This window comes from Phocoena sinus, chromosome 15, assembly GCF_008692025.1.
Source record: "Phocoena sinus isolate mPhoSin1 chromosome 15, mPhoSin1.pri, whole genome shotgun sequence".
Classification (NCBI taxonomy): domain Eukaryota; kingdom Metazoa; phylum Chordata; class Mammalia; order Artiodactyla; family Phocoenidae; genus Phocoena; species Phocoena sinus.
The window spans coordinates 4,021,326-4,046,922 of record NC_045777.1 but is presented as its reverse complement, the minus strand read 5'-3'; the positions used below and the strand labels follow the sequence as shown (position 1 = coordinate 4,046,922).

Below are 25,597 nucleotides of genomic sequence, written 5' to 3'. Positions count from 1 at the left end.
AATTAAGTCCATCTTGTTTAATGTATCATTTAAAGCTTGTGTTTCCTTATTTATTTTCATTTTGGATGATCTCTCCATTGGTGAAAGTGGGGTGTTCAAGTCCTCTACTACGAATGTGTTCCTGTTGATTTCCCCTTTTATGGCTGTTAGTATTTGCCTTATGTATTGAGGTGCTCCTATGTTGGGTGCATAAATATTTACAATTGTTATATCTTCTTCGTGGATCAATCCCTTGATCATTATGTAGTGTCCTTCTTTGTCTCTTCTAATAGTCTTTATTTTAAAGTCTATTTTGTCTGATATGAGAATTGCTACTCCAGCTTTCTTTTGGTTTCCATTTGCATGAAATATCTTTTTCCGTCTCCTTACTTTCAGTCTGTATGTGTCTCTAGGTCTGATGTGGGTCTCTTGTAGACAGCAAATATATGGGTCTTGTTTTTGTATCCATTCAGCCAATCTGTGTCTTTTGGTGGGAGCATTTAGTCCATTTACATTTAAGCTAATTATCGATATGTATGTTCCTATTCCCATTTTCTTAATTGTTGTGGGTTCATTATTTGTAATTGTTGTAGGTCTTTTCCTTCTCTTGTGTTTCTTGCCTAGAGAAGTTCCTTTAGCAGTTGTTGTAGAGCTGGTTTTGTGGTGCTGAACTCTCTCAACTTTTGCTTGTTTGTAACGGCTTTTAGTTCTCCATCAAATCTGAATGAGATCCTTGCTGGGTACAGTAATCTTGGTTGCAGGTTTTTCTCCTTCATCACTTTAAATATGTCCTGACAGTCCCTTCTGGCTTGCAGAGTTTCTGCTGAAAGAGCAGCTGTTAACCTTATGGGGATTCCCTTGGGTGTTATTTGTTGTTTTTCCCTTGCTGCTTTTAATATGTTCTCTTTGTATTTAATTTTTGACAGTTTGATTAATATGTGTCTTGGCGTGTTTCTCCTTGGATTTATCCTGTATGGGACTCTCTGTGCTTCCTGGACTTGATTAACTATTTCCTTTCCCATGTTAGGGAAGTTTTCAACTATAATCTCTTCAAATATGTTCTCAGTCCCTTTCTTTTTCTCTTCTTCTTCTGGAACCCCTATAATTCAAATGTTGGTGTGTTTAATGTTGTCCCAGAGGTCTCTGAGACTGTCCTCAGTTCTTTTCATTCTTTTTTCTTTATTCTGCTCTGCAGTAGTTATTTCCACTCTTTTATCTTCCAGGTCACTTATCCGTTCTTCTGCCTCAGTTATTCTGCTATTGATCTCATCTAGAGTATTTTTCATTTCATTTATTGTGTTGTTCATCATTGTTTGTTTCATCTTTAGTTCTTCTAGGTCCTTGTTAAATGTTTCTTGCATTTTGTCTATTCTATTTCCAAGATTTTGGATCATCTTTACTATAATTATTCTGAATTCTTTTTCAGGTAGACTGCCTATTTCCTCTTCATTTGTTAGGTCTGGTGGGTTTTTATCTTGCTCCTTCATCTGCTGTGAGTTTTTCTGTCTTCTCATTTTGCTTAACTTAATGTGTTTGGGGTCTCCTTTTTGCAGGCTGCAGGTTTGTAGTTCCCGTTGTTTTTGGTGTCTGTCCCCAGTGGCTAAGGTTGGTTCAGTAGGTTGTGTAGGCTTCCTGGTGCGGGGGCCCTAGTACCTGTGTTCTGGTGGATGAGGGTGGATCTTGTCTTTCTGGTGGGTAGGTCCACGTCTGGTGGTGTGTTTTGGGGTGTCTGTGGACTTATTATGATTTTGGGCAGCCTCTCTGCTAATGGGTGGAGTTGTGTTCCTGTCTTACTAGTTGTTTGCCATAGGATGTCCAGCACTGTAGCTTGCTGGTCGTTGAGTGAAGCTGGGTGCTGGTGTTGAGATGGAGATCTCTGGGAGATTTTCGCCATTTGATATTATGTGTAGCTGGGAGGTCTCTTGTGGACCTGTGTCCTGAAGTTGGCTCTCCCACCTCAGAGGCACAGCACTGACTCCTGGCTGCAGCACCAAGAGCCTTTCATCCACACGGCTCAGAAGAAAAGGGAGAAAAAGTAGAAAGAAAGAATTATTAGAAGTAGAAAGAAAGAAAGGAGGGAGGGAGGGAGGAAGGAAGGAAGGAGAGCAGGAAGGAAAAGAAGAAAGAAAGAAGATAAAGTAAAACAAAATAAAGTAAGATAAAATATAATAAAGTTATTAAAATAAAAAAATTATTAAGAGAGAAAATAAAAACGATGCATAGAACCCTGGGACAAATGGTGGAAGCAGAGCTATACAGACAAAATCTCACACAGAAGCATACACATACACACTCTCAAAAAGATGAAAAGGGGAAAAAATGATAAATCTTGCTCTCCTCATAAGTCCACCTCCTCAATTTGGGATGATCCGTTGTCTGTTCAGGTATTCCACCGATGCAGGTACATCAAGTTGATTGTGGAGCTTTAATCCGCTGCTCCTGAGGCTGCTGGGAGAGATTTCCCTTTCTCTTCTTTGTTCTCACAGCTCCCGGGGCTCAGCTTTGGATTTGGCCCCGCCTCTGCGTGTAGGTCGCCGGAGGGCGTCTGTTCTTTGCTCAGACAGGACAGGGTTAAAGGAGCAGCTGCTTCCGGGGCTCTGGCTCACTCAGGCCTGTGGGGAGGGAGGGGCACGGAGGCGGGCTGGGCCTGCGGCGGCAGAGGCCGGCGTGATGTTGCGCCGGCATGACGTTGCGCCAGCGTGAGGCGCGCCGTGCGTTCTCTTGGGGAAGTTGTCCCTGGATCCCGGGACCCTGGCGGTGGCGGGCTGCACAGGCTCCGGGAGGGGAGGTGTGGAGAGTGCCCTGTGCTTGCACACAGGCTTCTTGGTGGCGGCAGCAGCGGCCTTAGCGTCTCCCGCCCGTCTCTGGGGTCCGCACTTTTAGCCGCGGCTCGCGCCCGTCTCTGGAGCTCCTTTAAGCAGCGCTCTTAAATCCCCTCTCCTCGCGCACCAGGAAACAAAGAGGCAAGAAAAAGTCTCTTGCCTCTTCGGCAGCTCCAGACTTTTCCCCGGACTCCCTCCCGGCCAGCCGTGGTGCACTAACCCCCTGCAGGCTGTGTTCACGCCGCCAACCCCCGTCCTCTCCTGGCGCTCCTACCGGAGCCCGAGCCTCAGCTCCCAGCCCTGCCCGCCCCGGCGGGGGAGCAGACAAGCCTCTCGGGCTGGTGAGTGCTGGTCGGCCCTGATGCTCTGTACGGGAATCTCTCCGCGTTGCCCACCGCACCCCTGTTGCTGCGCTCTCCTCCGCGGCCCCGAAGCTTTCCCCTCCGCCACCCGCAGTCTCCGCCCGCGAAGGGGCTCCTAGTGTGTGGAAACATTCCCTCCTTCACAGCTCCCTCCCACTGGTGCAGGTCCCGTCCCTATCCTTTTGTCTCTGTTTATTCTTTTGCCCTAACCGGGTACGTGGGGAGTTTCTTGCCTTTTGGGAGGTCTGAGGTCTCCTGCCGGCGTTCAGTTGGTGTTCGTAGGAGTTGTTCCACGTGTAGATGTATTTCTGGTGTATCTGTGGGGAGGAGGGTGATCTCCGCGTCTTACTCTTCCGCTATCTTCCCGGAAGTCTATTTATTTATTTTAAAAAATTTATTTTATTGAAGTATACTTGATTTACAATGTTTTGTTAATTTCTGCTGTACAGAAGTGATTCAGTTATACATATATATATTCTTTTTCATATTCTTTTCCATTATATTTTATTATAGGTTACTGAATATAGTTCCCTGTGCTATACACTAGGACCTTGTTTGTCCATTCTCCATATAATAGGTTGCATAAAGATCAATTTTATTGGTATTATTAAATAACACTTTTTTTTCTTTCACCGACTGTATTATTTTTCTGTTCCAATTTAATTGATTTCTTTTCTTTATTATTTCCTTCCTTGTGCTTACTTTGGGTATACTATGCTTTTCTTTTACTAGGTTATGGAGGTGGGAGCTTGGATTATTGATTTGAGACGGTCTTTTCTAGAACAAGCATTTCATGCTATAAATTCCCTCTCAGCAGAGCCTTAGCTGCGTCCCACAAATTCTGAGATGTTCCAGTATCATTTTCATTCATTCTCTGTATTTTTGGGCTCCTTGACACTTCCTCTTTGACCTGTGGGTTATTTAGTAGTTTGCTCTTCAGTTTCCAAGTGTTTGAAGATTTTTCTGTTATTGGTTTCCAGTTTGATTCTATTATGGTCAAAGAACGCTCTCTGTATGATTTCAATTCTTTACATTTGCTGAGGTTTGTTTTATGAGATACGAGCTATGTTGGTGTAGCGATCTGGGTCCAGTCAGGAATTGGAAGCTATGTAGTAGGTTCAACAAGAGAAATTTAAAATAAGAACTATTAACTCTAAAGAGTGACTGTAGAACGTGAGAGAACCCTCCATGGTATTCTAGAATTAAGAGGAAAGGCAGACTTGGAAGACAGTCAGACCTGATTGGAGAAGCTGTGATTTAGCCACCAGATAGCAGAAGAGTTGGCTGGTTTAGCCAGACTGGAGGTTGCTGGGCAAACAACAGGGAATGTTCTGGAGTGCCTGGAGGTCAGGAGGCGTGTCATTGACCACAGGAGACATGTGTGTGCATTGGGACTCTGGACAGAAGTGGGGACAAAGGCCTTTGGAATGCATGGGCCGCATGTCTGGGTTGTGGAGTGACCCTCTGTGGACACGTGACCAATGGTGGGCTGTGTGCCGGCTGCACGGGGCTGCAGAAGGAGCTTCACAGCCATGTGGACCCTCTGGGCCACAGACAGGCTCCGTGAAGTCTAGGTAAGACCTTTGGTTTCTGTGTGTGTGGGCGGGGGGAGGCAGACAGGGCAGCGCCAGGCTGAGGCCGCCAGGTTGCACAGGGAGTATGTTGGGGCCGTTGGTAGGGGTAGGACTGGTGTATACATCCTCACGCCCATCCCACTGACCATCTCCCTGGCTTCTGCTGGGAATTGCAGGAAGCCTCTCCCTCCCAAAGTGTCCTTCCCACATCCTCTATGGGGAAAACTGAGTGTTGTGCCCACTCGGAAGGTGAAAAGCCTAACTGAATTGCATTGTTTATTATACAGCGTATGTTGAAGGTGCATTTGGAGCCGAGAGGCAATAAACTAATAACTGACACAGTCTATCTCTCTGGCTGCTCAGCTTCTGCATGTAGCCTTTTATACACATTGGAACTTCCTGAAAACAAAAAAACAACTGTGTGTTTCCACCCAGCCAGATACATCTCTTCTTACGAATGAAGAAGTTCTCTCTTCTTCACAATGAGAAGCCTCAGTCGTTGTATCCACCATGGGCTCTATTAATGGTCCCTCACATCTAGTCTATGACTCACTGACTATTCTGTTCTCTCAAGACTAAGGTGTAAAATTAACCCCCAATAACTCACGTAGAAGTTTAAACATATGAAGAAGGAGAGGGAAGTAGAGAATAACTGGTACGTGTCAATAACTCATTCCTGGAACGTGCGTAGCATCGCACACAAAGCCCTCCCAGCCTTGTGCCTCTGGAAGTGGACACAGATTCTAGTTCATGTCTATGACTTTCTCCTTCCCTTGCCCTTAGGGCAGAACCTCAGCTGCTCTGGGTTCCTTACCTCTTGGAGTATCTAGTAATCCCTGGAAGGTTTGAGTATTTACTTTTTTCCCCAGATCACAGTCACATTGGTCCCTTTGGGGAAGGCTGTAGGAAGATTGACAGTGTGTCTTTGTGGCAATAGTACAGAGGCCTTTATCAAGGGGATCTGGGCTTCCCTTCAATCAGGGGCCTCTGGGTCTATGAACTGATTTAGGTCTGAAAACTGGATGAAGGGCTGTGACTTTTTTTTGGTGACTCAAGTTGGTTTACTAGTGGCCACGTAGAGTTTCTTGTTTTGTAGAGCAAGCCATATCCTAGTGGGGTGACCTCTTATTTTACCCCGAGGGACACCATGGTCAATTAGCTACTGCTAAAGATCTCTGCGACCCAAAGAATTCTGACTCCTGGCACCTTCCTGTTGCCCTGTGCTCGATGTGCCCACTTTCCCTTTGACAATTAAGTGTTGCCTCTTGGCCTCTGCTCTCCCAGGATTCCCACAGAAATCAGGGAGCCCATCTCAAGGCTGGCAGCCCTTAGTCATACTTGGCCTGAAAAAAGAGCAACCACAGAGGTTTTCAGGGATGCGGGTGTCCCTCACTAAAGTATTTCTCAATGCCCTAGGGAGGAGAGGGCCTTCTGGGTCTTCTTGAGAATTGTAGTTGAGGAGTTGGTGGGTGGGTCTGAATGTTACACGTGGTACATCCAGGCCAGCCTTCCTAGTTATCTGAGCCTTTGAATTCTCACCTCCACATCAGGCCAGAGAAGCGCTGGCATGTTAAACCTCATTAAATCTAGGTCACTATGGGTCCAGGTTTCAGTTAATCAACCAAGTAAGCTGTGAAAACCACGTCCCGTTGCTCAACTAATACATTGAATTGAGACTGTCTAATAAGCACCCCTATCAGTAAATGTGGCCCGATGGCTGGCGTTATTTTCTGCCCTTTCTGGTATAACGCCCTTAGAAGCCATTCCCGCACATGCATTCCCTGGTGATATATCTTATTGAGGACCTACAGCTCTTTTGGTGTATAAGCTATTCCCTCTTGAGTCAGAGCCTGTACCTGTCCCCTGAATCAGGCTGACACTTGGCTCTAGTTACGGGTCTAACGGCAAAAGTGGGGGGCTTGTGGTGGGTTCTGAGAAGAGGGAGCATCCCCTTTCAAAGCATCTACCCCAAGTGAGGGTATCACGGGGTTTTTGAGCTGAGGAAGACTGGTCTTCCTGAACCCTGGAGGAAAAGCCACTGCTGGTCAGAGAAGCTCAGAATGACTTGGAGGTCAATGCTGTCGGTTTCTCCAGATCCGATAAGTTGTCCTTATTCCAAGTTTCAGGATCTCATTCTTACACGATCAATGCCCTCATTTTCACCTGAGAAACTTGGTGAGACCATGAATTCAACCCATTTAAATGCAGCAACTTGCACCATTAAATTTTGTGTTTGATTTTCAGCCGTGTCAGCCCTGTGGCTACAAGAAATAAGAAATCCTTTCAGGGCTGTCCTGGAAGCTGCCTGATTCTCAGATCATGACTTGAGGTGGGAATTAATGGACCTGGGTTTGTCATTTTCTCTCTAAGTGCTCAAGGGCCCTCAAAAAAAATCCATCTCACACCACATCCCTGATTGTCATTATTACTGCCATGCAGCTTGTGTTCCCAAGGCACACGCTCCCATCGGCACTTTATCGCAATAAACCACGGGTGATGGCTTGATTAATTGCAATGCCGCTACACGTCATGGGCGGCCAGCATCCCATTTCTCATTGGCAAGGATCTCAGCATCACACTCAAGTCTGAGGGTATGGCTGAATCAGTCCCCAGATCCCACATTCACTGATCTACCTCTTGGGACCCCTCCCATTACTAATTCTGTAGTATTTGTATCTAATCAGGAGATAGAAATCACATAGGCGGTTACACTGGGGAAGTTTAGGGTAAGACTGATTAACCGAGATAAAAGAGTAACTATAAGACAAGAACATTCTGTATGGTCCCTAGGATTGAGAGAGACGGCCCAAGAAAGGCAAACTCAGAAGGGGTTCAGACTTCATTGGAGAAGCTGTGGTTTAGTCACCGAATAGCAGAGAGGGTGGCTGGGTTAGCCAGACTGGGGCTGGTCTGGAATCGCTGGGCACACAATGGGCAACCCTCTGGAGTGGGGGTAGGAGGCAGGCAATGGACAGCAGGGGACGTGGGCATGTGTTGGGAGTCCGGATGCCAGTGGGGACAGAAGCCTTCCAAGCTCATGGGCTGCGTGGAGGGAGGTTGGGCTTGCAGAGGGAGCGACCAGTCCATGTGGGCCCCCAGCCACAGACGGGATGTGCCTTGGCTGCACAGGGCCCTAGTTTCACTGTCAAGAAAGCTGCAACCGCGTCCTCTCCAACCCGAGGCTCTGTGGCTGCAGAGAGATCACATCTGTGGCCTGTGGTTGGGAAGGCTCTGTTGGATATCCTCGTATTAATTATGTGGCGGTTTTATGTTTTACATTATAGATTCATAACTCATCCTAGTCTATTGGCGTCACTGCTTTACCACCAGCTGAAGTGAAATGTAAAAACTACCTCTCTTACCTTCTCCCGCTTATAACTGTCTTAAATATTTCTCTAAATACATTAGACAGTGTTTTTGTTTGAACCATCAAACATCATTTAGAAAATTCAAAAGGAAATATTGTATTTACCTATATTTTTACTCTTTCCATCATTCTTTTTCCTTCTTGAGGTTCCAAGTGTCCTTCTGTTATTATTTTTTACAACAATGGATTACACCATTAATTTATGATGACTTCTTATTTTATTTTTTATTTAAAAAATTTTTTTGGCTGCACCTCGTGGCTTGTGGGATCTTAGTTCCCCGACCAGGGATTGAACCTGCATCCTCGGCAGTGAAAATGTAGAGTCCTAACCATTGGACAGCCAGGGAAATTCCCCCTTCTTTTATTATTTCCTTTCTATGTAGAGAACTTCCTTTAGCCATTCCTGCTGGTGACAAATTTTGTTGTTTTTTTTTTTTTAATTTGAGAATGCCTTGATTTCCCCTTCATTCCAGAAGAATCTTTTTGTCAGATATAGAATTTGCAGTTGACAGGTCTTTTCTTTAAGCCCTTGAAAAATGTTGTGCTACTTCTTTCTGGTCCCAAGTTTTGGATGGGAAACCTGCTGGCATTAGGATTTGTTTTTCCTATAGGAAGGGTGTCTTTTCTCTTTCACTGCTTTGAAGAATTTTTTCTTTGTCTTAAGAGTTCAGAAGTTTGACTATGATGTGTTTTGGTGAGGATTTCTTTGGGTTTATCCTGTTTGGGGTTCACTAGCGTACTGATTCCATGGGTTTATGTCTTTTCCCAAATTGAAGTTTTCAGCCATGTTTCGCTGAGTATTGTTTTATCGCAGTCCTTTTTCTCCTCTCCTCCCAGGACCCAGATGATGTGAATGTTATACCTTTTGTTAATCTCACAGGTCCCTGAGGCTCTGCTCATTTTTTTTCAGCCTATTTTCTCTCTGTTGTTCACACTGGGAAATTTCTCTTGTTCTGTTTTCAAGTTCACGGGTTCTTTTTCCTGTCCCTTCCATTCTGCTGTTGAGTGCATCCACTGAGTTTTTAAAATTTTGGTTATAGTGTTTTTCATTTCTAAAATTTCCATTTGGTTCTTTTACTTTTGATTTCTTTGCTGAGACTGTTTTTATTTGTTTCAAGCATATTTGCAAGTATTCATGGAGACAATTTTATGACGGCTGCTCTAAAATCTTGGTCAGATAATCCCAACACCTCTTGCATCTTGGTGTTGGTATCTACGAATTATCTTTTTCCATTCAGTTTGACATCTTCCTGGTATGGGAAGTGAGTTGTTTGTTCATCTTTTTTTTTTTTTTGGCCGTGTTGCAGGATCTCAGTTCCCCGACCAGGGATTGAACCCACGCCCCCTGCAGTGGAAGCTCGGAGTCCTAACCACTGGACCGCCAGGGAAGTCCCAAGTGAGGTTGTGTTTTTTTTTTTTTTTTTTTTTTTTTGCGGTACGCGGGCCTCTCGCTGTTGTGGCCTCTCCCGTTGCGGAGCACTGGCTCCGGACGCGCAGGCTCAGCGGCCACGGCTCACGGGCCCAGCCGCTCCGCGGCACGTGGGATCTTCCCGGACCGGGGCACGAACCCGCGTCCCCTGCATCGGCAGGCGGACTCTCAACCACTGCGCCACCAGGGAAGCCCCCCAAGTGAGTTTTGATTGAAACTTGAACACTTTGGTTACTGTGTTATGAGAGTCTGGATGGATTAAACCTTCTGTTTGCGTTGGCTTCCTTTGACGCTGCTCAGCAGGGGAATAGGGTGGATGGAAGTCCAGGTTGCCCACTCGGCCATCACTGGTATCTCCGGGGGAAATAGGAGGCCTGGTTGTTGCTCCCCACGTGGCTTACACTGACCCCGTGGACAGGAGTGGCCTCACTGCTGCTGAGGGGCGGTGAACATGCTGGCGTTTGCCGCAGCCTCATCAGACACCACCCAGCACGGAGGGAAGTGAATAAACAAACTGCGGCACGCGCACACACACACACACACACACACACACACTCGGGAATACTACTCAGCAACCAAAGGAATGAACTACTGAAGCAGGCAACAGATTGATGACCCCCTCCCCTCCCCCATGTCTTCAAGATGGCATCTGGTGGTCCACTGGGTCCTCTCGGGGGCTCTCGTTACAGAGCTATTCCTCCTTCTACGTGTCCCTTCCCAGCACTCTGCGAGCTCCAAGTCAGACCCCACAGGCCACTGGAGGACCTGTCGGGGCTCAGGACAGCTCAGCCCGAGGGGGTCTCTCTGTGCAGGACCTGGCCTTGCTCCAGCCATCTCCTTACAGCGCTTCAAGGTGGATGTGGGGGACAATCTTGGTGTTGCCCTGACTTACACCTTCTCCTTTCTCGGTTGAAACCTGACCTTCCTGGTTGCCTTCCTCCTCTGGCAGGTCCCCTCATCATCATCTCTCAAGACTATGAAAATAGCAGCATTTTCTTTCATTTCCTCTATTAGTGTCATGTGGATGCTGTAACAAAGTCCCACAAACTGGGAGGCTAAAACAACAGAAATGGACTCTCTCACATTTTTGGAGGCTCTATGTCCAAAATCACAGTGTAGGCAGAGCTATGCTCCCTCTGAAGGCCCCAGGGAAGGATGCTTCCTGCATTTGCCAGCTTCTGGTGGCTCCAGGTGTTCCTTGGCTTGTGGCTGCATCCCTCCAATCTCAGCCTCCGTGGTCACATGGGTCTTTGCATGGCCGTCTCTCTTGTACGTCTGTGTCCTCTCTCTTCTTATAAGGACATTGGTCGTTGGATTTAAAACCCACCCTAAGTCTGGTATGATCTCTTCTTGAGATCCTTAATTTAATGACCTCTGCAAAGACCCTAACTGCAAATAAGGTCACATGCACAGGGAGTAGGGATTAGGACATAGACCTATGCTTTTGGGGGACACGATTCAACCCACTACACTTCCCTTACATCACAGCCTCCTTCCACCACTGAGCAGCTACTCCTGTAGCTCTGCTGTGGCCCTGTTACGAGGGGGCATCTACTCTGTTTTGCAGGAGAAGTCCCGATACACGTCTTGCCTTGGAGCCTGAAGCATTAAGCAAAGGAGAGAAGGCGATTTTGAAAAACGTTTCACTCTCAACAATAATATCTGCTCTCAAGATTTCGGTCTGCCCAGAAGTCCTACTTTGCATGCTGGCAGCTGAATCTTCCCTTGTTCTTTGTGTCTCTCTTCCTTCTTTAGGAAGGGATATACCTGCCCGACCACTTGACCCTGAGCATATCTCTCCGGCTCTCAGCGCCTGCTTGCCCTCATTGGAACAGTAACAGCGCCTATGTGATGGGGTCGCTGTGTGGGTTAGATGACTTGTGTATGTTGAGCCTTCGGCACAGCGACCCATGGCACGTGGTAGGCATTATGTGAGGCTCAGCCACGTCTGCTCTGAACCTGTAAAAATTCTCGGTTTCTCTTTGGGCAGATGATTGCCTCGGGCTGACCAAGGTGAAACTGATTAACTTAGAAAAGGAAAAAAGGGAAGCATATGAACGCTTTTCAGGCGACTGCCCCCATTTCGTTCCGATGCTGTAGATGGTGTCCGTTTAATCCTCCTTGATCCCACCCCTCACCCCCACTTTACAAATGAGAATCTGAAGTTAAAAGAACTTGCAGAAGCCACATGGGGGTAAGTGGTCAAAGTGGAAGGTGAACCTGGAGGGGGTTTCCGTCTTCAACCGAGGCGTCCCCAGCCCCAGGGACAGCGGACCAGAGGCAGAGGCCCCCCTGCCTCGCATCAGCCAAAGCCGCCCTGACTTCAGCCTCTTCCCTCCAAACATCCGAAACCTATCGACCGTCTACAGGGAAATCCCGTAATTTGTGTATGAAAGTTAGGCCATCGCCCGGGATGCGCTTCCGCAGGGATGCGCTTCCGCATTCACTCGCACAAGCCTTCTGCACGGCGTGTTTTTGTTTGTAAACTCTGGCCTGTTCCCTTATCTCACTTCGTTCAAGCAAATCAAGCGGAATGAATTTGGGTGAAGTAGTGGTGGGGACCAATGTGTGTTTGGGCCTGTCAGGTCCTGGAGCTGCTTTCAGGGAGGTGATGCCCCGAACTAGGTAGTCCCCCTCTCAGGGACCCTTCCAGACCCTTGAGAATCCGACAGAAGTCAGAGATGCTCTCGCTTTCCGGGAAAATTCACCCATGCACGTAATTTAAATTGTAGTTTCACTTTGCAGCCTGGCAGGCCTGATGCACATGTGAGTGGGATGCACAAGTGGGGCGAGTTTAATGGGGGGGCGTGAGGGCTGGCGGGGGGGAGGGCGGCAGTGTTATCCCAGGGACCGGGGACGGTGGGAACCATAACTGGGACCGGGGGATGTCGCCTGGCAAAAATGTGGCCTTGAGTAGAGGGACAGAGCAGCCTTGGAACCAGCCCTGGCCTGACTCTCTTCCCTCCTCACCCTGACCTGTGGGTGTAGACACCACAGGACAGGAGGCTACACCCTGGGGACACAGGGAAGAGGGAGGAAGATGGGGTCTGTCTGGAGGGTCTAGCCTGAAGGTATCTCAGGTCAAGATCTTAAATTAGAGGCATGTTTTCCCAAAGTATGGGACCACACCGCTCAGCTGTGCTAGTTTGTATGACAGATACACAGCTTAAAAGATTAATCATTATACATTTATTTTCAGCATTCTTAGAAAAAATAGGAATCTCCCTTTTTTTTGGTAATGACACAGCCCTCCTCCCTTTTCCCCTCCAGTTAATACAAGTATTTATTTGTTGGGGTTTTTTTTTTTTTTTAACTCTGAGAGGCAAAACATGGCATTTGGTATATACTTTGCACTTCTTGGCCAGTGAGAGTAAATGTCTTTTCACATATGTCTTTTTTAAAATAAAAGTTAATTGTTTTTATTTTTTTTAATTTTAAAGATTAACAGACAATTTTTAGAGTGGTTTAGGTTTATAGAGAACTGAGGGGAAAGTACAGAGAGTTCCCATATACCACTTACCTACACCCCTCATACAGTCTCCTCTGTTATTAATATCTTACATTTAGTGTGGTACTTTTTTTAAATTGAAGTGTAATTGTTTTACAATATTGTGTGAGTTTTAGGTGTACAACAAAGTGATTCATAGATATATACATATATTATTTTCCATTACAGGTTATTACAAGATATTGAATACATTTCCCTGTGCTCTACAGTAGGTGCTTGTTGATTATCTATTTTGTATATAGTACTTTGTATCTGTTAATCCCAAACTCCTAATTTATCCCTCCCCCACCTCCTTTCCCCTTTGGTCACCATAAGTTTGTTTTCTGTGTCTGTCAGTCTTTTTGTTTTGTATATAGATTCATTTGTATTCTTTTTTATATTCCACGTATAGGTGATATCATATGGTATTTGTCTCTCTCTTTCTGACTCACTTCACTTAATATGATAATCTTTAGGTCCATCCATGTTGCTGCAAATGGCATTATTTCATTCCTTTTTTATGGCTAAGTAATATTCCATTGTATATATGTGCCACATCTTCCTTATCCATTCATCTGTTGGTGGACATTTAGGTTGCTTCCATGTCTTGGCTATTGTAAATAATGCTGCTATGAACATTGGGGTGCATGTATCTTTTCGAATTAGAGCTTTTGTCTTTCCTGGATATATGCCCAGGAATGGGATTGCTGGATCACATGGTAACTGTGTTTTTAGTTTTTTAAGGAACCTCCACACTGTTTTCCATAGTGGTTGCACCAATTTACATTCCTACCAACAGTGTAGGAGGGTTCCCTTTTCTTAGTGTGGTACTTTTGTTATAATTGATGAGCCCTGGAAACCACTGATCTTACTGTTTCCATAGTTTTGGCTTCTCCAGAATGTTATATAGTTGGAATCATACAGTATGCAGTCTTTTCAGATTGGCTTCTTTCACTTAATAATATGCATTTAAGTGTCTTCCATGTTTTTTCATGACTTGATAGCCCAAGTCTTTTAAGTCATTAAAATTAAATTTTAATTAAACTCATTTCTTTTTAATGCTGAATAGTATTCCACTGTCTGGATGCACCATGTTTTTTTTTAATTTTTTATAAATTTATTTATTCATTTATTTATTTTTGGCTGCTTTGGGTCTTCGTTGCTGAGCGCAGGCTTTCTCTAGCTGTGGCGAGCAGGGGCTACTCTTCGTTGTGGTGCAGAGGCTCAGTAGTTGTGGCACACGGGCTCAGTAGTTGTAGAGAACGGGCTCAGTAGTTGTGGAGCTCCCGCTCAGTAGTTGTGGCAGGCAGGCTCAGTAGTTGTGGCAGGCAGGCTCAGTAGTTGTGGTTCGCAGGCTCAGTAGTTGTGGCACATGAGCTTAGTTGCTCCGCGGCATGTAGGATATTCCCAGACCAGGGCTAGAACCCGTGTCCCCTGCACTGGCAGGTGGATTCCCAACCACTGCGCCACCAGGGAAGTTCACCATGGTTTATTTATTCACCCATCTACTGAAGGACATCTTGGCTGCTTCTAAGTTTTAACAATTATGAATAAAGCTGATATAAATAGGTTTGCAGGCTTTTGTATGAAAATAAGTTTTTGGATAATTGGTTAATGATATAGCCCCCCACTTTTTTAATTTTTAAAAATTGTAAAATATGCATAACATAAAATTGATCCTTTTTTTTTTTTTTTTTTTTGCGGTACACGGGCCTCTCACTGTTGTGGCTTCTCCTGTTGTGGAGCACAGGCTCCGGACGCGCAGGCCCGGGGGTCATGAGCTCACGGGCCCAGCTGCTCTGCGGCACGTGGGATCCTCCCGGACCGGGGCACGAACCCGCGTCCCCTGCATCGGCAGGCGGACTCTCAACCACTGCGCCACCAGGGAAGCCCCATTTCAACCCTTTTTAAGTGCAGTTCAGTGGCGCTAAGTACATTCACATCCTTATGCACATAGTTCCCTTTTAACGTAATGCTAGTCCAGGCCAGGGGTGGGGAGGAAGCAAGTGGCCCCACACATGGCACGGCGGCTGACAGGCATGCAGGACAGACTGAAGTTTGGGAAACTTGCAACTAGAACAACAGTCTCAGCAACCACGTTCTTTCTGGAAAGTTCGATCTGCTGAATACATTTAATCCATTCTCCATAGTCTTCTCTCTCAGGGCCCAAAACATGAGTTTTTAAAACTTATTTGTGGCATTCCTATGTTCTCTTTTTGCCCAGGCCCCCTCGTGGGTTGCTTTGAAGAAAGGGGGCTTTGGAAATAGTCACTTTCCCTCCCCATGGGGTGGCGCACTCTCAGAAGAACATAGTTTTGGGGGGGTGTCGGGGAGTGGGGAGCCCACGCATGGCAGAGGGAGGAAGTGAGGGGTCCGACGGGCTATCTGCAGGGTGGACCCTCGGGATGGCGACCGGGCGCGGGGACAGCGCTTGGCAGTGGGTCTCGCCGAGCAGGTGGTCCTCCCAGAGGCTTCCCTGGTGCGCCCGCCCTCACTTTCCCCCCTGCTCGATGGGGATGAGACAACTTGCCACCTCCCTGGTTCAGAGTGAGAATCACCAGTGGCAGCCCTTTGAGGTTTTCCCAGGAAAAGTGCCATATCCCCCAGGAAGGTGCTGGTGGGCTTGCAGCCTCCCAGTCAGCGATCAGCTGCCGCTAAAAGGCATCGATTTTGCTGTGATCACGGAACAGGCTGCAGAGAGAGCAAAATAATCATCGTGGCAGGTGTGTCAGAAATGTAACGCTCTTTTTCTGGAATTTCTATTTTGAAGCCCCCGCTCCTCCCACCCCGAGGCAGTCAGTTCTGGGCTTTTTTTCTCTCTCCCCTGAAGATGGGCTTATTTCGGGGTACAGGTGGTGCTCAGCCCCCAGTTCCCCAAGCTCCACGCTGAGTCACCTCTCCTGCAGCATTACCCTTGGTCTGACCCATTTTCTCAGTCACTCTCAGCCCCCTCTTGGGTGCTCTGGGATTCATCCTGAGCTGCACCGGCTCTGGGCACAGAACCCTGGGGGCTTCCTCCCTCCCTCCCGCCTGGACTCGGGCTTAGGGATGTTGCTATTCTGTCCGGGGGGGCGGGGTCTCTCCCGAGTGCCCCGAGGAATGGGGGTCCCAGGTCTTCCTTCTACCCAAGTCCCCTCTGAAGCCAAAGCTGGAGGGTCTCGTCGCCCCCTTCCGACTTTCTTCCCTCCCACCTCCTCCCAACCCGAGGATGGGGAAAACTGGCTGGTCTTCCTCAGATTCCCCTTAGGGTTTAGGCTTTGGAAGTCACAAGTCTTTACTCAGTTTCTGCCACAGCAAGTTCAGTGGAGGCCCTGCCCATCAATCCCCCTCTGCATTTTACCATTTTGGAACAAGCTGCAGGCAGCATTGCTGGGCGTGAGAATTTCTGGGGCCACAGAGCCCGCTGGGTGTGTCCCCTTGGCCAGCTGGACACGCCAGCACACCATTGCTCCCTCAGTCCCCTGTGGGGTAACGTGTTCTATGTGATCTCTTGGTCCCCAGCCGAGTTTAGTAAGCTCCAGCTGCCATCGGTGGGGACTGGCTTGATGACACACTCTTTAAAGCATCCTTCACCCCAGCTTTCCCGCTCCCCTGCTAGCATTGCCTGAAATCACCTCCCAACTAGAATCCTTATAATGACCTTCTTTCTTGGGAATTGCACCTGAGAACGGCATCCCTTCCCAGAGGCACTGAAGGGAGCCAGCTGCATTGACTGATGGGGAAAAGACAAGGGGTAGGAGGGAAGGTGGGGTGGGGAGGATTCGCTAGTTAATAGTTCAAAATATTATGGCGTATCACTGGAAACTCAACTGAGCCGAGCACTTCCTCCGTGCCTGACGCCACCCTCGGTGTTTTCTCACACGTTATTTCATCTGATCCTTCCAGGAGCTGTGCCCAAGTGACCTGGGAGCTGGGTCTCGGGGGTGTCCACCAGCAAGCCTGGTGAGCAGGGACAGGAAGGCGGGTCTGATGTTTCCCCTGGGAAGCATCTCGAACTTTCTCAGCTTGAGGGAAGCCTTGTCTTCTATTCACATCAGTGCTTAGGAATTCTAATAGCTCCTACCCGTCTCTAGGGATTTCTGTCTTTAAATCTTTCCTTAAAAAATTATAAGGTCTCAAATCTGTGAGATCTCTAATGTAGACAGGTTTATGAGGAATAGAGAATGGGAATGATGGTCTTGGGATAAAAAAGAAAAAAAGGACTGACTGTAGCGTTTGCCAATTTCTGTGGTGTAAATACTCCCACCACGGCCAATCGCAAGCTGTGAACGTGACGTTACTGGACCTAAAATTGGCAGGAGGTGGAGATGTGGAGTGCCACCCTGTTACATAGTATTTCCACCATCCCGACGCAATCCACGTGAGTAACGTCCAGAGCACTGAGCATGCTAAGATGTAATAAAATAATTAGTAAGTGAGGAGCTTGGTGTATTTAGTTCCTTTTCTACTACTGACATAAAATTCACATAACATGAAAGTCACCATTTTAACTGTTTTAAAGTGTACAATTCTGTGGCATTTAGTACATTATAATGCTGTGCAACTACTGACTGCGTGTGGTTCCAGAACATTTTCATCACTTGCTTTCATAAAGGAAGCTCTGTTCCCAGTCAGGCATTCACGCCTCCCTCTCCCTCTCCACCCCTGGCAACCACTGTCATCTGTTTTCTGTGTGTATGAATTCTCCTCTTCTGGGTTTTTCATGTAAAAGGAATCATACAGTGTGGCCTTTTGAGACTGGCTTCTTTCACTCAGCATCACGTTTCCAGGGCTCGTCCATGATGTCGCCCGTATAAATACGTCATTCCTTTTTATGGCTAAATAACATCTCCTTGTACAGATAGACTGCAATTTGTTTATCCATTCATCAGTTGATGGACATCTGGGTTGTTTCCACCTTTTGGCTCTCTTGCATTGTGCAGTTATCAACATTTATGTACACGTCTTTATTTGAATACCTATTTTCAATTCTTTTGGGTATATGCATAGATGCGGAATTTCTGGGTCATGTGGTAGTTCTGTGTTTAACTTTTTCGGGAACAGCCAAACTGTTTTCCACAGTGGCTGCATCATTTTACATTCTCACTAGCAGTGGTTAAGTGTTCAAATTTCTCCATATCCTTACCAACATTGGTTATTTTCAGTTTATTATTAATATACTAGTTGATGTGAAGTCATACTGTGGTTTTGATTTACATTTTCTAATGACTAATAATACTGAACATCTTTACATGTGTTTTTGGCCTTTGTATATCTGCCTTGGAGAAATGTCTATTCAAGTCCTTTGCTCATTTTTAAATTGAGTTGCTTGTCTATTTGTTATTGAGTTAGAAGTTTCTTTATATATTCTGGATTTATCATGTATACAATTTGCAAATATTTTCTCCCATTTTGTGAGTTGTCTTTTCACTTTCTTGATAGTGTCCTTTGATGCACAAAAGTTTTTTTTTTATTTTGAAGAAGTCCAATTTATCTTTTTCTTTTAATTGATTTTGCTTTTAGTGTCATATCTAAGAATCCAATGTCAAATCCAAGGTCATGATTTACCCCGATGTTTTCTTCTAAGAGTTTTGTAGTTGTAGCTCCTACATTTAGGTTTTTGATCAATTTTGAGTCAATTTTTGTATGTGGTGTGAGGTAGGGATTCAACTTCATTCTTTTGCATGTGGATATTCAGTTGTAGTAACTTTTTTTTTTTTTTTTGCGGTACGTGGGCCTCTCACTGTTGTGGCCTCTCCCACTGCGGAGCATAGGCTCCGGACGCGCAGGCTCAGCGGCCATGGCTCACGGGCCCAGCCGCTCCGCGGCATGTGGGATCCTCCCGGACCGGGGCACGAACCCGCGTCCCCTGCATCAGCAGGCGGACTCTCAACCACTGCGCCACCTGGGAAGCCCAGTAACTTTGTTTTTAATATAATTTATCGAATTGTAAGTCTATATAATTTAACTTTTAATTATGGCCACATTTAACAACTAGCTTGCAAAATTTCTGAAAAGTTAACAATCAGCTCTTGTGAGCCAGTGTGAGCTGGTATGAGCTGCCATGACTTCTACCTTTCCCTGATTGAACAGTCTTGCTGCTAAGGCTGGAATTTGGATTTGTTTTTCTTGAGGAGCTAATCTGGGGATTGGTTGAAGTGGAACTCAACCAATGGAGCTCCTGGGAGATGGGCACCTGAGGGTGTAGGGTCTGGAGGCCCCCCAATTCTGTAGCCATGGGCCTGTTTACATTTTCTCATTGCATCTGGCTTTCCCTCCCACAGTTGGAAGAGCATGGCTGGGTCTCTCTTGCTCCCTTGCCTAGCATTTGCCCAGCTGTTACCCCTGGCTGAGAGGGAACCAACTGTGTCTCTGTTGGGTTTGGAGGGGCTTTGGAAGCCCCACCTTTGAGCAGAGACCCAAGCCTGATCTTGAAGCTAAAGAAGTGCTTTTTTCCTGCTGGGGTGGCCAGATAAAATACAGGATGCTCAGTTACATTTTAAAAATATTTATTTATTTATTTATTTATGGCTGCATTGGGTCTTCGTTGCTGCACGTGGGCTTTCTCTAGTTGCGGCAACTGGGGGCTACTCTTCATTGCTTTGCGTGGGTTTCTCATTGCAGCAGCTTCTCTTGTTGCAGAGCACAGGCTCTAGGTGCATGGGCCTCAGTAGTTGTGGCATGCGGGCTCAGTAGTTGTGGCTCGTCGGCTCTAGAGCACAGACTCAGTAGTTGTGGCTCATGGGCTCTAGAGCACAGGCTCAGTAGTTGTGGCTCGTGGGCTCTAGAGCACAGGCTCAGTAGTTGTGGCGCACGGGCTTTGTTGCTCTGTGCATATGGGATCTTCCTGGACCAGGGATTGAATGTGTGTCCCCTGCATTGGCAGGCAGATTCTTAACCGCTGTGCCACCAGGGAAGTCCCCTCAGTTACATTTTGATTCCAGGTAAATAATGCATAATTTTCTAGTGTAAGCAAGACCCATACAAGAATTGGGACATACATATACTAAAGAAGTATACAGGGCTTCCCTGGTGGCGCAGTGGTTGAGAGTCTGCCTGCTGATGCAGGGGACACGGGTTCGTGCCCCGGTCCGGGAAGATCCCACATGCGGTGGAGCGGCTGGACCCATGAGCCATGGCCGCTGAGCCTGCGCGTCCGGAGCCTGTGCTCCACAACGGGAGAGGCCACAACAGTGAGAGGCCCATGTATCGCCAAAAAAAAAAAAAAAAAAAAGTATGCATTGTTTATCTGAAATTCAAATTTATCTAAGAATCTTGTGTTTTCATTTGCTGAATCTAGTAAGTGTCCCCTCAGGTCAGTTTTCTTCCTTATTGTCCTAATCCAGTAGCGGAGACTCAGAACTCCAGAGTGGGAAGGGCCCTAGGGAGGTGCCCATTTTACAGACCTGGAAACTGAGTCCCATCTGAGGAAAGGGACTTGCCCCAGCTCATGGGATCACTGTGGACTTTGAGGACCTTGCTGAGCTACACGATTTTTCTTTTTCATGAAATCAGCACATTTTCTGAGTGTCTCCTCTGCACAGGGCACTGCGCTGGGTGTTGGGAGACAATGGTGACAAGCCTGCCATGTACCTGTGTGCAGGGGAAGAATCAAGAATTCCCTTTGAGAAGCAGCCGCATAGCACAGGGAGATCAGCTTGGTGCTTTGTGACCACCTAGAGGGGTGGGATAGGGAGGGTGGGAGGGAGGGAGATGCAAGAGGGAAGAGATATGGGAACATATGTATATGTATAACTGATTCACTTTGTTATAGAGCAGAAACTAACACACCATTGTAAAGCAATTATACTACAATAAAGATGTTAAAAAAAAAAGATAACTCCCCCCCCAAAAAAGGATTCCCTTTGAAATATTACTCAGCCATAAAAAGGAACAAAACTGAGTTATTTGTAGTGAGGTGGATGGACCTAGAGTCTGTCATACAGAGTGAAGTAAGTCAGAAAGAAAAACAAATACTGTATGATAACACATATATATGGACTCTAAAAAAAATGGTACTGATGAACTTAGTGGCAGGGCAGGAATAAAGACGCAGACGTAGAGAACGGACTTGAGGACACGGTTGCAGGGGCAAGGGGAAGCTGGGAAGAAGTGAGAGAGTGGCATTGACATATATACACTACCAAATGTAAAATGGATGGCTAGTGGGAAGCAGCTGCATAGCACAGGGAGATCAGCTCAGGGCTTTGTGATGACCTAGAGGGGTGGGATAGGGAGGGTGGGAGGGAGGCCCAAGAGGGAGGGGATATGATGATATATGTAAACATAGAGCTGATTCACTTTGTTGTACAGCAAACATTGTAAAGCAATTATACTCCCATAAAGATGTAAAAAAAAAAAAAAGAGAGAATTCCCTTTGGGCATATTAAATGAGATAGGATTGCGACAGACCCGGGTCTGAACCTGCTTTGCCACATGTTAGCTGCATGACGAGTCACTTCCACTCTCTGAGCCTCAGTTTCCCCTTTCCTTATATGGGGATAAGGGTATTTTTCTTGGGAGATTGTTGTGGCTTCAGTGGAGGTGACGAACTGCCTGATGGGGGGTAGGGGAGAGTTTACTGTATGATGAGAGAAGAGAGTTACCCATAGTAAAGTTCGGTTGTTGCTCACAGGTTGCCCGGCATCCTGGGCCACCCAGACGATGTGGGATGGAGGCGCCGGAAGTCACCTGCCCTGCCTTGCCTGCCAGGGACCAGCCCGCTCCTGCTTCTGGCCCTCCAGGGGCCCCAGGTGGGCAGGCCTCGCCTCACCTGACCCTGGGCCCCATCATCCTGCCCCCAGAGCAGGGCCTGGCCCCCACCCTGTTCCTGAAGGCCTTGCCCATCCCACTGTACCACACGGTGCCTCCAGGGGGCCTCCAGCCGCGTGCCCCCCTCGTGTCAGGCAGCGTGGACGGGGGCAGCGTGCCCTTCATTCTCAGCCCCCTGCTGCAGCCTGAAGGGCCCGGTCCCACCCAGGTGGGGAAGCCAGCGGCCCCAGCGCTCACCGTGAACTTCGTGGGTGCTCTGCCCATCCTGTCACCAGGCCTGGGGCCCATGCTGGGCAGCCCCGGCAAGGTGCGCAACGCCGGCAAGTACCTGTGCCCGCACTGTGGCCGGGACTGCCTGAAGCCCAGCGTTTTGGAGAAGCACATCCGCTCCCACACGGGTGAGAGGCCCTTCCCGTGCGCCACCTGCGGCATCGCCTTCAAGACCCAGAGCAACTTGTACAAGCACAGACGGACCCAGACACACCTCAACAACTCCAGGCTGTCCTTGGAGTCGGACGGCGGGGGAAGCAGCCTCCCGGAGGAGGGGGACAAGGCCGGAGTGCCTTCCGGGACCCACGGGGCACAATCAGAGAGACCCCTTTCTCCGGGCGCCCAGTCTGCTGGGCACTGCCTGCTGCCCAGGGCACATCTGTCCCCGGCTGCCAAGAGCCTGGACCTGAAGATGGACGCTGTTGCCCGTCCAGGATGCACGTTCGATGTCAGGGAGGCCCCTGTAGACTCTGCCCCCCGGCTCCCGCTGGCCAGCTCGCAGCCGAGGAGGAAGCTGCCGGAGCAGCGGTCCCCGACGGCCAGCAGGCCGGGCTCCGTGCTCCAGCAGCAGCAGGTGGAGAAGCCCGGGGATGCCAAGCCCTCGGAGGGTCGGCTGCGGAAGTGCGAGAGCACCGACTCGGGCTACCTGTCCCGCTCGGACAGCGCAGAGCAGCCACCGGCCGCCGGCAGCCCCCTGCACAGCCTGTCGGAGCACAGCGCCGAGTCTGAGGGCGAGGGAGGCCCGGGGCCCGGGCGCGCGGAGCGGGCGGCCGGCCTGGAGCTGGAAAAGAGGCGGCTGGAGGAGCGCATCGCCAGGCTCATCTCTCACAACCAGGCTGTGGTGGACGACCCCCAGCTGGCCCACGTGCGGCCCCGCAAGACGGTCCTGTCCAAGCAGGGCAGCATCGACCTGCCCATGCCCTACACATACAAGGACTCCTTCCACTTCGACCTGCGGCCACCGGAGCCCAGGAGGACGCCTGCCGCCCTCCGCGCCGCGCGCTCTACCTGCGCGCCCCCGGACAGGGCGCGGCCCCTCTTCTTCCACTCGGTCCCCACGCAGCTCTCCACTGGCACCGAATGTGTGCCTGTCACCAGGAGCAACTCGCTGCCCTTCGTCGAGGGCACGGGGACGTGGCCGGAGCCACCGGACCCCCGGGACGCCTGGTCCCGGAGGCAGAAGCCTCTGAGCCCCAGGCCTGCCCCCGCCCGATTGGCCGATGTCCCTGGCAGTCATCCCCGGGCCCTGGTCAGACAGGCTGCGGTGGAGGACCTGCAGTGTCCCCCGACGGGAGACGCCTCGGCCCCGGCGGAGGACCCGGATGGAAAGAGACCGGCTGCGGGGGAGGGACAGGCTGGCCAGGGCCAGGCGGCTGGTAAGCAACGCGGCCAGAGGAGGCTGAAGATGTTCTCCCAGGAGAAGTGGCAGGTGTACGGGAAGGACACGTTCAAGAGCATCTACCAGAAAACGAAAGCTGGCCACCACGGAGGCAAGAAGGCTAGGGAGGTCACAGCGGGCGACGGGGTCGAGCTGGACTGTCCTCTCCAGCAGGATGCAGGGGGTGGCGGGCGTGCAGCCCCCTCCCAGGATGGGAGGAGGCCCCCGGGCCCCGAGGACACTGCCGTGGAGGCCAGGCCAGCGCCTTGCGCAAGCCCACCGGCCCGGGAGGGCCTCTTGGTGACTGAGCCCCCCAAGCAGAGGGAGACAGTGGCCAGAGCCGGAGGCAGAGACCAGCCCCGTGTGAACAGGGCTGCCTCACGCCCCGCCCTCAGCTGCAGAGGACCCCTCTGCTTGGGCAGCAAGAGCCCTCTGCTTCCCCCAAACGGGAGGCTGGAGCTGGGGTGTCAGCTGCTCCCAGCACCCAGTCCTCCCAAAGGAAGTGACCTAGAGGCTCCCAGGCGGGGTCTGCCGGACCCCAAGCTGGAAGGTGGCACCCGGGGTGGCGGAGGGGACGCCAAGGAGACCTGTCAGCAGGCCCACGTGGTCCCGAGCCGGCCGGGTGGGAGCTCCGGGGAACCCCAGCCCACAGAGGTCAAGCTCCCCTCGGAGAGGAAGAAGCTGAAGGTGGAGGTGCTAAGCTGCCAGGAGCCCCCGGGAGCAGGAGGAGAGACCCCGGGGGGCCCCGTGCACGCTGCCTCCCCGCCCCCTCAGAACCAGGACAGTGACCCAGGGGAAAAGCCAGGGGGGCTGCCTGGAGGCGGCGACTGCACAGCGAGGGGCAGGGCTGGGGCCCTGAGGCGGGCAGGGCCTCGGGACATGGAGCCTCGGCTGCGTGCTACAGCTGCAGCCCCCGGGTGTCCCTCCCAGCTGGCCTTGCAGCCTCGGGCCCCTGGCGTCCTCGCTGCCCCAGTGGACATGGCCTTCCCCCCACAGTACCTCCTCAGGTTACCCCAGGGAGAGACCCGTCACCCGCCGCCCATCCCCCAGAAGCCGGACCAAGGCCAGGGCCTTCTCTGCAGGAGAGGGGGACCTGAGGAACGGGCATCCTTTATGGAGTCGGGGCTGGAGGCCCCCCTGCTTCCCAGCTCAACCTCAGGCCAGGCTCCTGGTGGAGCAGACAGCTTCGGGGAGGACCCCAGCTGGTCCACGCCGTGCGACAGGAGAAAGGGGGTGCAGGGAGAGGAGAAAGGAGGCTTGGACACTGGCACCCCAGCAGCTGGGGTCCCCAGGGGGGCAGTCTCCTTCCCATCCACGCCAACGTGTGACTCTTGGAGGGGTGGGACCCATGACACCCAACAAGCCTGCAGCAGCAGCACTTGGGCGCGAGCCAGGCCCTCTGGGGGCGTCCTCCATCCCTGGGAATCCACTGGGGAGCTGGGGGGGCCTCCCGAGAGCGCCCCGTGGGGCCCTTCTTCAGGGCCACCAGCGGGGCTCAGTGCCGGTTGCTCCCGCCAGCCCGGCCCCTCCCTCTCGGCCCTCCCACTCCCGGGCTGGCCTGAGTTGGCCTCGTGTGCGCCCGCGGAGACCCCCGGGAGCTGCAGGGCCCAGGGGCCTTTCCCCTCGCTGAGGGCTGAGCCCCGGCTCACATGGTGTTGCCTGAGCCGCAGCCTCCCTCTGCCGCTGGAGCAGAAGGAAAAGGACGCTTCCGTGCACCTGGCGCTGCATTTCCCTGTTGGCCGTCTCCCGGGTGAGGGTCCTGACGCCCAGCCAGCGAGCAAAGCAGTGTCTGGAAGATGGACCAGGATAAGCCCTGGAGGAGGAGGGCAGACGCAGACACTGAAGGTAACACCCAGCTAGCTTTGTCCCAGGGCCCTGGGGGCTGAGGGAGGATGCTTGGCAGGCAGGACTTATAGCGATGGAGAGAAAGTATGAAGCCATCCTGTGTAGCACCTGCTGTCCATTATAACAGCTTCTCAGCCTGCTCCCAAGGGAGAGAAAAAAGGCACAACATGTGAAATAAAAAGAAAGAAAATCATGAGAAAAGGTTTCAAAGGACAGAATGACTGTACCCAAGACTCTGGGTGAGATTTTTCATAACTAGACATAAACCTTAATGCTGAGTTTCCTGGTAGCAGAGGCGAACAGTAGAAATGAAACGTTGGTCAGGGGAGCTTA

At 49.8% G+C, this 25,597-nt stretch overlaps 1 protein-coding gene across 16 annotated transcripts in view; it reads left to right on the top strand.

Moving 5' to 3' along the window:
* ZNF831 (zinc finger protein 831) overlaps window positions 1-25,597 on the top strand; it is a 174,068-nt gene that overhangs the window by 9,934 nt on the left and 138,537 nt on the right. For all 16 annotated transcript variants that reach the window (XR_004345756.1, XR_004345755.1, XR_004345757.1 and 13 more), the window contains exon 2: window positions 21,635-25,264. Coding sequence is in view for 11 of the 16 variants with exons in the window: in XM_032605022.1 (XP_032460913.1) it covers window positions 21,671-25,264 (3,594 nt within the window). In the remaining 5 variants the exon portion in view is untranslated. The remainder of the gene's footprint in view (window positions 1-21,634; window positions 25,265-25,597) is intronic.